We start from the raw sequence: 13,521 nt of genomic DNA, 5'->3' as shown, positions 1-13,521 counted from the left end.
TACATTAATTAGAAAAATGGACAGAAAAAAGTGCCCGACTGGACTATTTCACTATGGTAATGGTTATGTCAGACGAGCATTTCTATTCCAAAAGTAGTGCAAAGGCAATATGAAAGAAAAGAGTTTATTAGTATTTATAACAACTACTGAAAATAAGCCTTTTCCCCCTAAGATTTACCATTAGCAACAAATACCTGGATTTTGTGCCACACACTGCTATTTATTGAACATAGAGATTCACTATTGTCCAACCATGGAAATTTACATTTCTTTAAAAAGAACAAAAGCCAAGGAGAAGATACTGCTTTTAAAGAATTTTTATGTAACAACATGGTAAATGAATATAGATGAACATTACATGTATTCTAATATTACTAATGGCTACTTGGTTTTAGACTAGAATATTAGCTAAGCAGTATTTATTATACTGATCTTCATATCATATTCTAATATGTAATTTCCTTGACTCTCATTTCGAAATGTTTATGCTCATTACATTATCGTTCCCTTTAAGCGGTTTCACACAACTTGTGGAACAAAGCAAGACATACATAAATACAGAAAGCTAATATCTGTGTAAAGCAGTGGCTCTCAAGGTGAGGCCCAAGAACCCTGGGATTACTGTCCTGATAATACTCTTTCACTCTCACTCTGAGGGTCCAGTGGAGTATTCCAGGGATTACAACACATGTATGATCCACTGACACCGAATGAAGAAGCAGAAACAAGAACTCAGCTAAGACACTTAAAGACATTTACAAAACTGCATAAGACGACATTCTTCTCGCTAACATATTTTTGTTTTGAAGTCATTCTTCACGAAAAATGTTGTTTCTGTTCATGTGTAATGGGTTTATTATGGCTATCTTTAAATGAACATTTTAAATGTTTTTCATCTTTAATAATACAAACACTGATATAACCCACATAAACAAAAGCATTCCAGGATCTTCAGTTGATTTTTAAGAGTGTAGGGGCGCCTGGGTGGCTCAGTAGGATAAGCATCCGACTTCAGCTGGGGTCATGATCTCATAATCCATGAGTTCGAGCCCTGTGTCAGGCTCTGTGCTGACAGGTCAGAGCCTGGAGCCAGCTTCAGATTCTGTGTCTTCCTCTCTCTCTCTGCCCCTCCCATGCTGGCTCTCTGTCTCTCTCTAATATTAAAAAAAAAAAATTTTTTTAAGAGTGTAAAGGGATCTTAAAAACAAAGTTTGTGAACCACTGGCATAAGAGTTAACAAAAGTTGTAGAGAAGCCTAAAATTATATCAGAATTAATAATTTTTCACTTTGGGGAGCCCAAGATGAACTCCGTTGCAATATACTACTATAAAGAATTTTTTTGAGAGGGCACCTGCACTCCTGCACACCCTGCATGAGCAGGAGACAGGTAGAGAGAGAGGGAGAGAGAATCTTAAACAGGCTGCATGCTCAGTGCAAAGCCCAACATGGGTCTCAATCTAATGACCACAACCTTGAGATCATGACCTGAGCTGAAACCAAGAGTTGATGCTTAACAGACTGACCCACCCAGGCACCCCTCTAACATAAAGAATTTCTGAAAGTTTCCTAATTCTGCTGTTAAGTATTAAAACTTTATTATTAACATTAAATATTTATTTTTAATGCATTTCAATTACTTAATATACCAATAAGCCAACATTTTTCAACTAAGGAATAATCATCCTAGGAAATCAGTAAATCAGATGCTAACCTTTGCATATTGGATTTACTAAGGTTTTTTTTTTTTTAATGTTTATTTTGGGGGGAGAGAGAGACACACACACATGAGAGAGAGAGAGAGAGAGAGAGAGGAAGGGAGACACTGAATCTGAAACGGGTTCCAGGCTCTGAGCTGTCAGAATAGAGCCTGTCGTGGGGCTCGAACCCACGAACCATGAGACTGTGACCTGAGCTAAAGTCGGACGCTTAACCAACTGAGCCACCCAGGCGCCCTGGATTTACTAATTTAAAGAAGAGATGCAATAAATACTTACTGATACAGAAAGGTGTCCTTATTTGGATCAGAGAAATAAAAATAAAAAGATATGTCTGTATATCTCTAATAGGCAGAGTTCCTGAAAGTACGTTCGGCAGAATGTGATGGTATGCTATGGGGATTTAGAAGTGGTTTTTCTCCTTTAAATTTTGCTATTTATTATTTAAAGTAAAACCAGTAAAACTATCTTTAAAAATAAAGTGTTAAGTTACTAGGAGATACATATCGTTGGCCACTGTTTAAAGCACTTTTCACACACATTAGCTACATCTTTGGATCTAATCTCAAGCCTGGGCATAAAGCAAACATCATTTTTGCCTCTTTTACAAACAAGGAGATTAAGGTGCAGAAAATTTGCTCAAAGCCATACAATTAACAATAACAGATCTTTACTAAGAGTTCATTGCCATATATAATAAAGCCTCTTGCATCCAGCTGGTAGGTGTAGCAAGAAAAACTGAAAAGCCAAATTCTTTAATTACAAATCACAACCACATCCACAACCGATCTATCTGAAGATCACCATCAACCAATAGTGAAACAGTGACTACAATCTTTTATGTCTGTAGGCTACCTTCTTCATCTTAAAAATGGAAAAGCTAGATTCTTTCTCTTAAGCAATCTGTGAAGCTGTCTCTATTCCTTTGGGGAAAAAAAAAACCCTCAAAAAATTGAGGAGCTAAAAAAAGGAAAACTGGGGCACCTGCCTGGGTGGCTGAGTTGGTTAAGCGTCTGACTCTGGACTTTGGCTCAGGTCCATGATCTCATCGTTTGTGGGATCAAGTCCCCCAGTGGGCTGCGTACTGTCAGAGCAGAGCCTCCTTGGGATTCTCTCTCCCCCTCTCCGCCCCTCCCCTGCTCATGTTCTCTCAAAATAAACAGTTAAAAAAGAGGGGGGAAACAACTATTCAAGACCCATGTATACAATCACATCATTAAAAAGAGTTAATTGTTTTGGGCCATGCCTTTTCAGAAGAATTTTATAGGATAAGAATTAAGTAAATTGTATAAAGGGCTACAGTTCTCAACAGTTCCTTTCATTTGAAGCTGGTATTATGTTATTACCCTGCTTTACTACTTTAAGACCTTGAATCAACTGTCTGACCCTCAAGTGTGTCTCTTGCAATGTACCCTATAGATAGGACTATCCATACTTAAGTAAGTCAGGATATCTGTGGAAGAGTATATGCATTAGCATTATTTGTATCAACAAAAACTATTAACATTTAATGGGGTATTACGGAATGCTATGAGGGGGCTATTCTGTGGTGATAGGATATACCCTGGGGTAAAAGCTTAAGTATGGTGTATCTATATGGTATGTTCACATTGTTTTAAAAACTGCATATATGCACGATGGAGGTCAAAGAAAAGTCTCAGAAAACAATTAACAGTGGCCACCTCAAAATCTAATAAGTTAAGAGACTTTTAGTCTATATATCTCTGTTTTTGAATTTTTAAAAAAAGTCAAGCATAGGGTGCCTGGCTTGCTCAGTCGGTGGAATGTGCAACTTTTGATCTCAGGGTTGTTGAGTTTAAGCCCCATACTGGGTATAGAGATTACTTAAAAATAAAATCTTAAAAAACAAAAATATAACATGTATACAACAATTTTTGATATAGATATAAATTACAGGTACAGAGGCTGACTGACAAATGACCAGATATTTGTTATGAAAACAATAAAAGAAATAGAAGTGGCTTCTCTTTTTTTATTCAAAGTTTATTTTTGGGAGAGACAGAGATAGCGTGAGTGGGGGAGAAGCAGAGAGAGGGGGAAAGAGAGAATCCCAAGTAGGCTCCACACCACCAGCACAGAGCCTGATGCAGGGCTCGAACCCACGAAACCATGAGATCATGGAGCCAAAATGGAGTCGGATGCCCAACCGACTGAGCCACCCAGGGGCCCCAGAAGTGGCTTCTCTTCTGATTATATATATATTATACATGTATTTTTTAATGTTTCTTTATTTTTTGAGACAAAGAGAGACAGAGTGCAAGCAGGGGAGGGGCAAAGAGAGAGGGAGAGACAGAATCGGAAGCAGGCTCCAGGCTCTGAGCTGTCAGCACAGAGGCGAACGTGGGGCTTGAACTCACAGACCGTGAGATAATAACCTGAGCCAAAGTTGGGACACTTAACCAACTGGGCCACCTACGCGCCCCCTGATTATATATTTTTAAAAATAACAGACAGTGGCTAAGGAAGATCATATGAATCAAATGTGCTAATATTTGTAAACATCAAATGACGATGTCTTATTTAAATTAAAACCTAGATACTTCTGGCTAGGGAGAAAATCTATAGTTTTTCCTTGGTATTGTAATTATCTCCTATGCATTGAAGCCAGTTCTACAGAGGAAATGGAGTATCTGCAGTCGCGAGAAAAAACATTCTTTAGCATAAGATTGGATGGTTCCAAAGAGGACTAAATAGAATTTTATCAGTATAACACAAAAATTAGGCTAAACATTGGATATAAAAAGGCAAAGAAAGATGAAGTCTAAGCATTTGTCAGTTTGAGACTTAGAAAGCCACATGCACTATGCTAGCATCCGAGGGAGACACAGCTTACGATTTTGGAGCATCTGCATAATGTGTTCCTTGATCATCGGCAGCACCAGCTTCCCACCAAGTCCACAGGCCATTCGGTCCAGAGCGCTCTCACCAGCAACCGCATTGCTGCACACAAACCAGAACGTATCCAACATGCTCAACACACACAGTGCACTGTGCACATGTATTTCTAAATATGCTATGAAACTAAGGCTGAGAAAGACCAATTTAAGCAGTCTTTCAAATGCATGAAGTTGTGGGTTCAAAATCCTCAAGAAAAGGAGAACACATAACATTTTCATGATTCATTCACCACGATGTAAAAAGTCCTGTCTCAATCTTAACTTTCAAGACTTTGCTCTTTCTGCACACACCCTTCACTGGCTAACACTCAGCTTTGGTGCTCTCAAGACTCAAAGGTATGAGCAGCGTGTTCAAGAGAGCCTGTTACCTCATTTCCCGGACATACATCCTTCAAACTCCATCAACAGAACACAGAACACTGAAAGCGGTGCTCAGACTCAGGGATGCCTTCTCTGCAGTGAACTTACCTACTTTTAAAGGAGTACTGGCTGCATAGCTAACATTTATGCACCAGTGAGACTCAATTCCAGTGTTTTCACTGAAAATGGAAGAAACTTGGGTATAAGAGCCTTTTGCACTGGCTTTGAACTCTAAGATTGGTAGTGAGTTTGTCATGGGATCATCTCCAACTGTCCAGTGAAGAGACTATAAAGATGAAACTATAAATGATTTTTAGAATATATCTAAACTCACCTTGAATATATTCCTGGCCTATTTACCCACAGATAAGAAAATCTTACTCATCTAGCCCAGAGAAAGTAGCTTCGTAAGCCATATAATTGTAAGTGCCTTTTACAGGGCAAACTAAAGGCCAGGGAGCAGCAGCACATTACAGTAACTGAACCAGGGAAAGGAAACCCAATCTGAGCCTGGTCTTCTCTTTAGTCCTATGAGGTAATTTCCAGTGAAGGATTATTTTCATATACTTCAAAGCGGCATTTAAGCCAGGGTAGTCATTTTTAATAATGGGACTAAGCCGCGAGATGCACTGTACATTCTGCAAGTCAAATGTCTTTCATTTTACCTAATTCCTGTTATAGTAGCTTATACCAACTACCAGTCTTTCAGGGCAATACTTTCAGCTCTTTGAGAAAGAGAATATGACACAATGGCATTAAACCTTCGTCTACAGACGGGCTATACAAACCCTGGACAAATCACTCAAATGCCCTCTCCATTTCTGACTCTACCTGAGAATGTATCTGTAGGAACACTGAAAGAATCAGTTAAAATAACAGAGTTCTAAAGTGCTACTTCTCACATGCGTGTAAGAAGAGGCCATCATCACCACTGGACAGTGAATAAATAGATTCTGGTGGACTTTTCCAGGAATTCCAAGGAATCTCTGAAGTCTAAACAAGTAAAACAGTAGCTCCAGTGTCACAGTAATCTAGTGTGCAAATCTTGCCACTATCTCGTCTCTAGCCTATGGTTAAATTGAATGAAATTGGGAAAACGTCATTTTGCAGGGAACAGTGTGGAAACAACTATTCTAAGTGAGGTCTATGCATATAAAGGCATTTTTCACAATAAAGCTTCTTTATACAGACTTTAAGATACTCTTACACTAAAAAAAAATCTTGAAGAAAATTCAGAGTAAAATGGGGAGGAAAGATGGCTACTTAATTAAAAGTAAATGAAATATAATTTATAAAATTTGACACAGAAAGCCTCAGTGTCCCATGTTCCAAACTGACAAGTTTAACTTTAGATTACAGAATACAGTGGGAAGACATGGACCCTGGAACCCTAAACTCTTGTCACCACCGGAGCTCTCTCTGTTCTGTCGAGGAGCCTCCACACAGTCTCTGGCGCATGCGATTACCTGTCAAAGTCATCATCTTCCAGCTCATCTGCATTCGCCCAGTCCTCGTCCTCTTCAAGATCAACCATCATCGCTAACATCTGAGGAACTAAAGTAAATCATCACTTCACACCTGAAGACTGTAGCTTTTTTATTTTATCAGTATCACCATTTATGAACAAGAATTTTAAGAAGTAAAAAATGAAGGATTTACTTTGCCTCTAAGAGACAGAACAATTATTTGCCTGTGCCCCCCAAAATTTGTTAAATTTTAACCTTTTTGCCACATTTGCTTTAGACCTTGTTCTTTTTAAGTACCACTAAGGATAAAAGTCAAACTTCCTAGATCCTATCACACTCTCTTTTACTCACCAGAGGTGAGCAATGAATAAAACCGACGCTTCTCATTCCCAAACTGTTTTTACACTTGAACTACAGATTTCCCTATATACAAAAAACTGCACCATTTCAAGATTTTAGTTTTTACACAATAAATGGTACCATACTACATGTAACCTTTGGCAATTTGCTTTCTTTTCAACACATATGGATTTTATTTTAATTACTTCACAGTATTCCACTATGTAAACACACTATTCCATCGATGGACATTCTGGTTGTTTCCAATTTTCTTCCTATTAAAAAATTTCCTTTGATGAGTTTTCTATACACATATCCTTGAAATGTGTGAGTTCAGGGCATGAAACTGTTATAGGTTATCTTCAATATTATAAGAAAGACTAACTGCTCTGCATAGTGGTTGCATAAATTTGCATTCCTAGAGGAAGTTTAAAAGGATAACTGTCTTATTTCACAACAACGTGTGAAGTGCCCCGAAGCTGTATGAGTCCTGCCTGCTCAACACCTTTCATCAACACTCAGTATTGTCAAACTTTGTGACAACTTGGGACTCCACAACTACTCTGGTATTTGAGACTGACCAGCACTCATTAGCTAGTTCAGATTCCTCCTCTGTGAATTTCCAGTTCCCTAGCCTTCATCTATTTTCTAGGTACTTAAACTTTGTTGACTCTGTCCACTGCAGCTACTTTTCCCCAGCCTGCAGCTTATCTTTTAATTTCACTTACGGAGTATTTGGTCAAAAAATTATTTTAGTATTTGCAAATTTAGCAATATTTGCATCTGTGGTTTGTGATTCAGTCTTAAAAAAATCAAATCATCAAGATTTACTCGTAAAAATGAACTATTATTTAGGTGTTTAATCCACCCCAAATTAGTGTTTATAGGATATCTGAAGTTGGGATATATTTTTGCTACAGAAATGACCTTTATCAATTATCTTTTTTTTTCCCCCCCAATTATCTATCTTTTCAAGTCAGCTTTGTTTCCATGTGAGTGGATCTGCTTATAGGTCTTTTTGTTTCAGATGATTCACTTGTCTACACCTGTGCCACGAACAAATTCTAAATCTTCATAGTTGAGAGGGCAAGATCTCCACTATGCTCATCAAAATGGTCTTGGCTACTTCAGGCCCTCTGTTATTCTACATGAATTTTAGGATCAATCTTATCATGTCCAACTCTATTGGGATTCTGACTGAAATTGTATTAATTTATAGATTAATTTCAGAAGAACTGGTATTTAGCTCCTCTATTAGTCTAGTCTTTCAACATGTTATCTAATTTCCCCATAAAGGTCTTCTGTGTCTTTGGATTTGTTTCCAGGCATCACATGTCTTGCCTGTTATGGGATTTCAAAATGTGTGCAGCATAGCCACCATGCCCATAAATATATGTATAGAGATGTATATCTCCAGATTCATCTGTTTTGAAAGGACATCATATTCTCAACGAATCTATGAGCTTACACAATTCTCAGCAAATTCACTGAAGAGTTTTTCCACATGAACACAAATTATTTAAAGATCTTTGACTTACTAGTCTGTGCAACAATATTGGTATGTTTTCTTAACATAGCAGCTGCAGTCTCAGAGAGGGTCACGATTACTTCAAGGGCGAGCTGGCGTTGCATATTATTGAGGCTGGTGTCTCCACACAACTACAAAGAAGATGTATTTGTACACATTTCGTAGTTTAGATTATTCATTGAAAATAATAAACAGAACATTTACTGAAGTATTTAATTTACCTTTAGACTTAGCTGTAAAGTAGCTTCTAAATGAGGACGCAAATACTTTGGAACGGTATCTGCAATCTCAACGAGGGACTTTAAGACAGAATCGTCATTCTGGTAGCATGAGTCATTCACAGCCTGGAAAAAATAAAATAGAAAAGGAAAAAAGGTCTGGGTTCAAGAGTCACTTTATAGATGCCTCACTGCCAAAACAGTAAAAGGCAGACAACAAAGTGGCATTATCAAAGAGTATTCTTCGCTAAATAATAACTTAGCAATCTATATGATGAAATTTACCTACAGTCACATGTACACCTTCCTTTTGACTGTCAACTAGAAACATATAAAGATTTAAATCTAGTTCAGAATTATAGCATCCAGCACAACAAACTTGAGGCTGTCAAAGAATTCTTTTCATAACTAGAAGGAATCCCTTTTCTCTGTCCTTCCAACATCCACATCCTAGTCTTTTTCAGACATACAATAAATACTAGGCCCTAGGATACATTTCAAGTGTCCAATATTACTCAACTTATTTCTCTATGACATCGAGTTAGCTCACTGTGGTATTTAAATATACATTCTGTATCAACCACTGACTATTTAAGAGTGACAACTCCTAGAAGTTTTGGCTAACATTTTAACTTACTCTAAATTCAAGGGAAGAAAAACCTGAGATTAGATTTCAACAGTAACTCAAAATTTTTAGGTAATAAACGACTAAAACGATAGAATGGAAAAGTTAATGTTTTTTGTCATTGACCTACACTATCTTTTCAATTTGATAGCACTGAGAGAAAAGTTTCTACTAAATCCTACAAAATTACTCTGAATCATGTACAATTCACACAGGATTTTTCAATTTTAGCTCTTCTGAATCCTCTCTAACCTGGTGGTTCTCAACAGGACACTATTTCTCCCAGGAGTTTTATTGGTTGTCACAATGACTCAGGAAGGGCCAAAACCAGGGTTGCTAGACGTCTGCATCTGTGACACAAATACTTACGAGGAACTCACAGGACCTTCTTACCATGCATCTCACATGATAATGTCAGATACTTCTAAAAATGAAAAACTCATTTATAATGATCTGAACCTAAAACCTAAGTCACAATTAGATTTTGTCTGGTTTTAATGTACCATGATTCCCCCCACCCCCAAAAGTAAATATTGTATAAATCTAGAATAAATACATAGTTTTGTCCAGAACTTTACCATTTCTGGAAATCAAATCATCAATAATAACAGCATTTGTGGTGTTGGCCTTGCCAATGATATCTATCAGTCCACATGTTTAGCTACTGAGTTTGTATAGATCACTTAAAAATCACCTAGTCTGGGGATGCCTGCAAGACTCAGTTGGTTGAGCATCCAACTCTTGATTTAGGCTCAGGTCATTATCCCAGGGTGGTGGGATCAAGCCCTGCACTGGGTTCTATGCTGAGTGTGGAACCTGCTTGAGATTCTCATCCTGCTCTCCTGCTGCCCCTCTTCCCCAACCGCGCATGCTCTAAAAAAATAAATAAATAAAATAAAAAACACCTAGTTTACTATGTCTTTCATTGTAGTCATGCCCTACCATTTATATATTGAAAAGCATGCCATTTTATTGCATATTACTTTCTTCTTATTTCTTCTTTGTATTTTAACTTAGGGCAATATAATTTTATTTTTAAAATTTGTGCATATACATATGTACATTACCTGTGCATTTCAATATTTCAAAATGGAATATGCAAAGTTACAAAATCTGGGTCTAACAAGGTTGACAATAATTGTTCTAACTTACCCAATCATATTTTATGCTCTGATTGAGGCAGATGGTATCCCTAAAATAATAACACCCTTAGGATCCAATAGTGACAATTAACCACTAACTATTTATAGTACAAACTATCATAAGCCCTGGGATTAAGAGTAAGGACTTCGGTCTGATTTGGGTTTAAATCATGGTTCCATCACTTACTGACACTGTGACCTTGGGCAAGTTTCTTATCCTCCCCTCTTTAGTTTCTCCTTATGTAAAATGGGCATTAAATTTCATAGGTTTTTTTGGTTGATTCAGTGAAAATAACCTATGTGATTACTTAACAAATTACTTGTATCATACATCATAGAAAACTTTAGAAACCCTAACCTAGGTATTTTAAGAGATTAAGAGTCTATGAAAGGCAAGAGATCTAGTTCAATGGGGACAAAGATCCCCTCTAGTGCCTAGTGCTAGCACACAGTAGCCAATGACTTGATTGAATAAATGAAAGCATTCAAGAATTCTGGTAAGAATTTGAAACCACATAAAACTAAAAAAGGATATAATTTTCACTTATTTCATACCGTTTTCTTACCTGTAAGAATCCGGGTAACAAGTCTGCAAAATGTTTGAATAGAGCAACATTATGCTCATTTGCAAGTATAAATGCAGCTGTAGCTCTAGCAGATAATGTCCTGATCTAATACGAAAACAGCAAAAAACGTCAAGCATGAGAAATTACTGATGGATGCAAGGTCAAGATTTCTTACTCAAGATGAAATTTTTCATCAGTAAAACCAGTACTTATATTTTGCAGTATTAAAACTAAAGATAATCTCCAAATACATAAATCCCGTTCCCAAGTTAAATGTTATATTAAATTAGGTGTTAATATTAGTGGAATTGAAATTATTTACCGATGGATGTTCCTGATCTTGCATACACTGAACTAACATCCGTTTGATAACGTCTAAATAGTGCTGCTGTTGGTTCCCAAAAATTCCAGGAAAGTTCCTAAAAAAGATCCAAAGTACTCTTTCAAAATGACATATTTCAGTAAGGTGTCAGCTAGAACATCTCATGTTCTAATCTAACCTTAAACATCAGCCTGACTTAAGTGTGCATTAACCCTGATGGCTGAACACCATCCATCCATCTTCCAAGTAATCCTCTTTGGGGGTTGGGCGAATGGCAACAAACATTAGCAGAGAGGATTATGCTGGATGCAGAGGTGACCCAGGTGCGCACACACTACTCAGCAGCCCAACCAGCCCTGTACTTTATCCTTATCACTCTTGTCCCTGTAGGAAGCTGACCTGGAGTGCAGGACAAAAGCAAACACGAGGCTGCAGACGGTAGCTGCAGTCACAGAGCTACCTGACAATCTGTGCCTGGGCTCAGTCAGTGACCCAGGGAGTCCCGATTCTGCTCTACTTTAAATGTAGCTAACAAGTATATTCAATACTTGCAATTAATTCTCTACTCCGGGTTACCGATACAAATGAGATCCATTTGACAAATTAAGTAGAAGATGGTATAATGTCTACCCTTATCCACTTCTGATATTCAAGGTGTATCTCATTTCTTAAGTATATAATCTTGAAACGTTATAAATCCAACTATATTTTTAATGTAGAACTGTATGATAACACCAGACAAATTTTTCTTAGTGCAAATCATCTTTTAATTCTAAACTGAGACCATTTGCTTGTAAATATACAGGATTTTATTAAAATAATGTATTTTTATGAAGTTTGGTCATAGAAGACCCAGAAAACAATGGGGGTTCACCAGCCTTTTCTTTCTTCTTCAAGATTTCATCATTAAAGAGGCTTTCCAAAAGATATATTTAATACTGTGTCGATCTCCAAAAAAGGGAAAAGAAACCATCTTGTTTGGAATCATAAAAGCCAAAGAATAGAAAATAAATTGCAGACAACCGCTGTGCACAAAAAGGAATATAATATGAAATTAAAAGCTTCGTGTTTTTTCAATTTATTTCCAACACAAATAGAAAGCTCATCTAAAGGCATTATTTAAGTCTAAAAAGTCAGACTAAAACATCCATTAAAATGTGCTTCGTACATTCATGACACTTAAGTTTTTCAGGAAAATAAGATCAATGTATGTACCAGAAAATGTGAAGGGCAGCTTCCCGCAGTCCCATATTTTGAGAGCTGACTGAATCAAAAAGGAACTTCAAACCTTCGGGCCACTGGTTGTTGCCATCCTCATCTAAAAGTAAAGAAATCCAGGCATAAAGTATGTAAGTCAAAACTTCAAAGAATGAAGGGTGAATCCTTTCATTTCACAAGCCTCAAAGTATGTTAGTAGTAGAAAATGTCACATTTTTAAAACGTCCTAATAAAATAAGGTCCTTTAACCATAAACATGGCATTCTAATCTTGTAAACAGCAACTGTGCATCTGGGTTGCATAAGCACAGATACTGGCAGTGGTTATTTTCTAAAGAGCTGGCATTAAAAGAAACACCCTTAAATCAGTCCTTTTAACATAAAGATCATGCTTACGGGTGGAAGGGAATGAAATCATGGTTTAAAAAAAATAATTGTGGACAGCACTTTGAAACATTTCCATTATTAAGTGATTTTGAATTAGAAATGATGTCATTTATAAAGTTTGGTCACAGAAGACCCAGAAAACAATGGGGGTTCACCAGCCTTTTCTTTCTTTTTTTCAAAATTAAGGGGCACCTGGTGGCTCAGTGGGTTAAGTGCCCAACTCTTGATTTCAGCTCAGGTCATGATCTCACAGTTGGTGAGATCAAGCCCAATGTTGGGCTCTGCCTGACAATGTGGAGCCTGCTTGAGATTTTCTCTCTCCTTCTTTCTCTCTCTCTCTCTGCCTCTCCCCAGGTCACGCTCTTTCTCTCTCAAAATAAATAAATATTTTTAAAAATTCAAAATTAAGAGTTTCAGTGGGTTTTGAACTTATTTAAAATAAAAAATTTAGCACATTTCCTACTTTTTAAAAATATTTACTTTTTTGGGGCGCCTGGGCGGCGCAGTCGGTTAAGCGTCCGACTTCAGCCAGGTCACGATCTCGCGGTCCGTGAGTTCGAGCCCCGCGTCAGGCTCTGGGCTGATGGCTCGGAGCCTGGAGCCTGTTTCCGATTCTGTGTCTCCCTCTCTCTCTGCCCCTCCCCCGTTCATGCTCTGTCTCTCTCTGTCCCAACAATAAATAAAAAAAAAAAACAAAACGTTGAAAAAAAAATTAAA

General features: G+C 37.4%; 1 protein-coding gene across 1 annotated transcript in view; it reads right to left on the bottom strand.

The window, feature by feature from the left end:
• IPO5 (importin 5) overlaps positions 1 to 13,521 on the bottom strand; it is a 56,460-nt gene that overhangs the window by 17,143 nt on the left and 25,796 nt on the right. The window contains exons 7-13 of the mRNA XM_042929427.1: positions 12,416 to 12,518; positions 11,201 to 11,297; positions 10,879 to 10,983; positions 8,549 to 8,671; positions 8,338 to 8,458; positions 6,461 to 6,548; positions 4,571 to 4,677 (exon numbers count right to left, since the gene is read on the bottom strand). Coding sequence (XP_042785361.1) covers positions 4,571 to 4,677; positions 6,461 to 6,548; positions 8,338 to 8,458; positions 8,549 to 8,671; positions 10,879 to 10,983; positions 11,201 to 11,297; positions 12,416 to 12,518 — 744 coding nt within the window. The remainder of the gene's footprint in view (positions 1 to 4,570; positions 4,678 to 6,460; positions 6,549 to 8,337; positions 8,459 to 8,548; positions 8,672 to 10,878; positions 10,984 to 11,200; positions 11,298 to 12,415; positions 12,519 to 13,521) is intronic.

Source organism: Panthera leo, chromosome A1 (assembly GCF_018350215.1).
Source record: "Panthera leo isolate Ple1 chromosome A1, P.leo_Ple1_pat1.1, whole genome shotgun sequence".
Lineage (NCBI taxonomy): Eukaryota > Metazoa > Chordata > Mammalia > Carnivora > Felidae > Panthera > Panthera leo.
The sequence above is the reverse complement of the archived record's forward strand: the minus strand, read 5'-3'. Positions and strand labels throughout refer to the sequence as shown.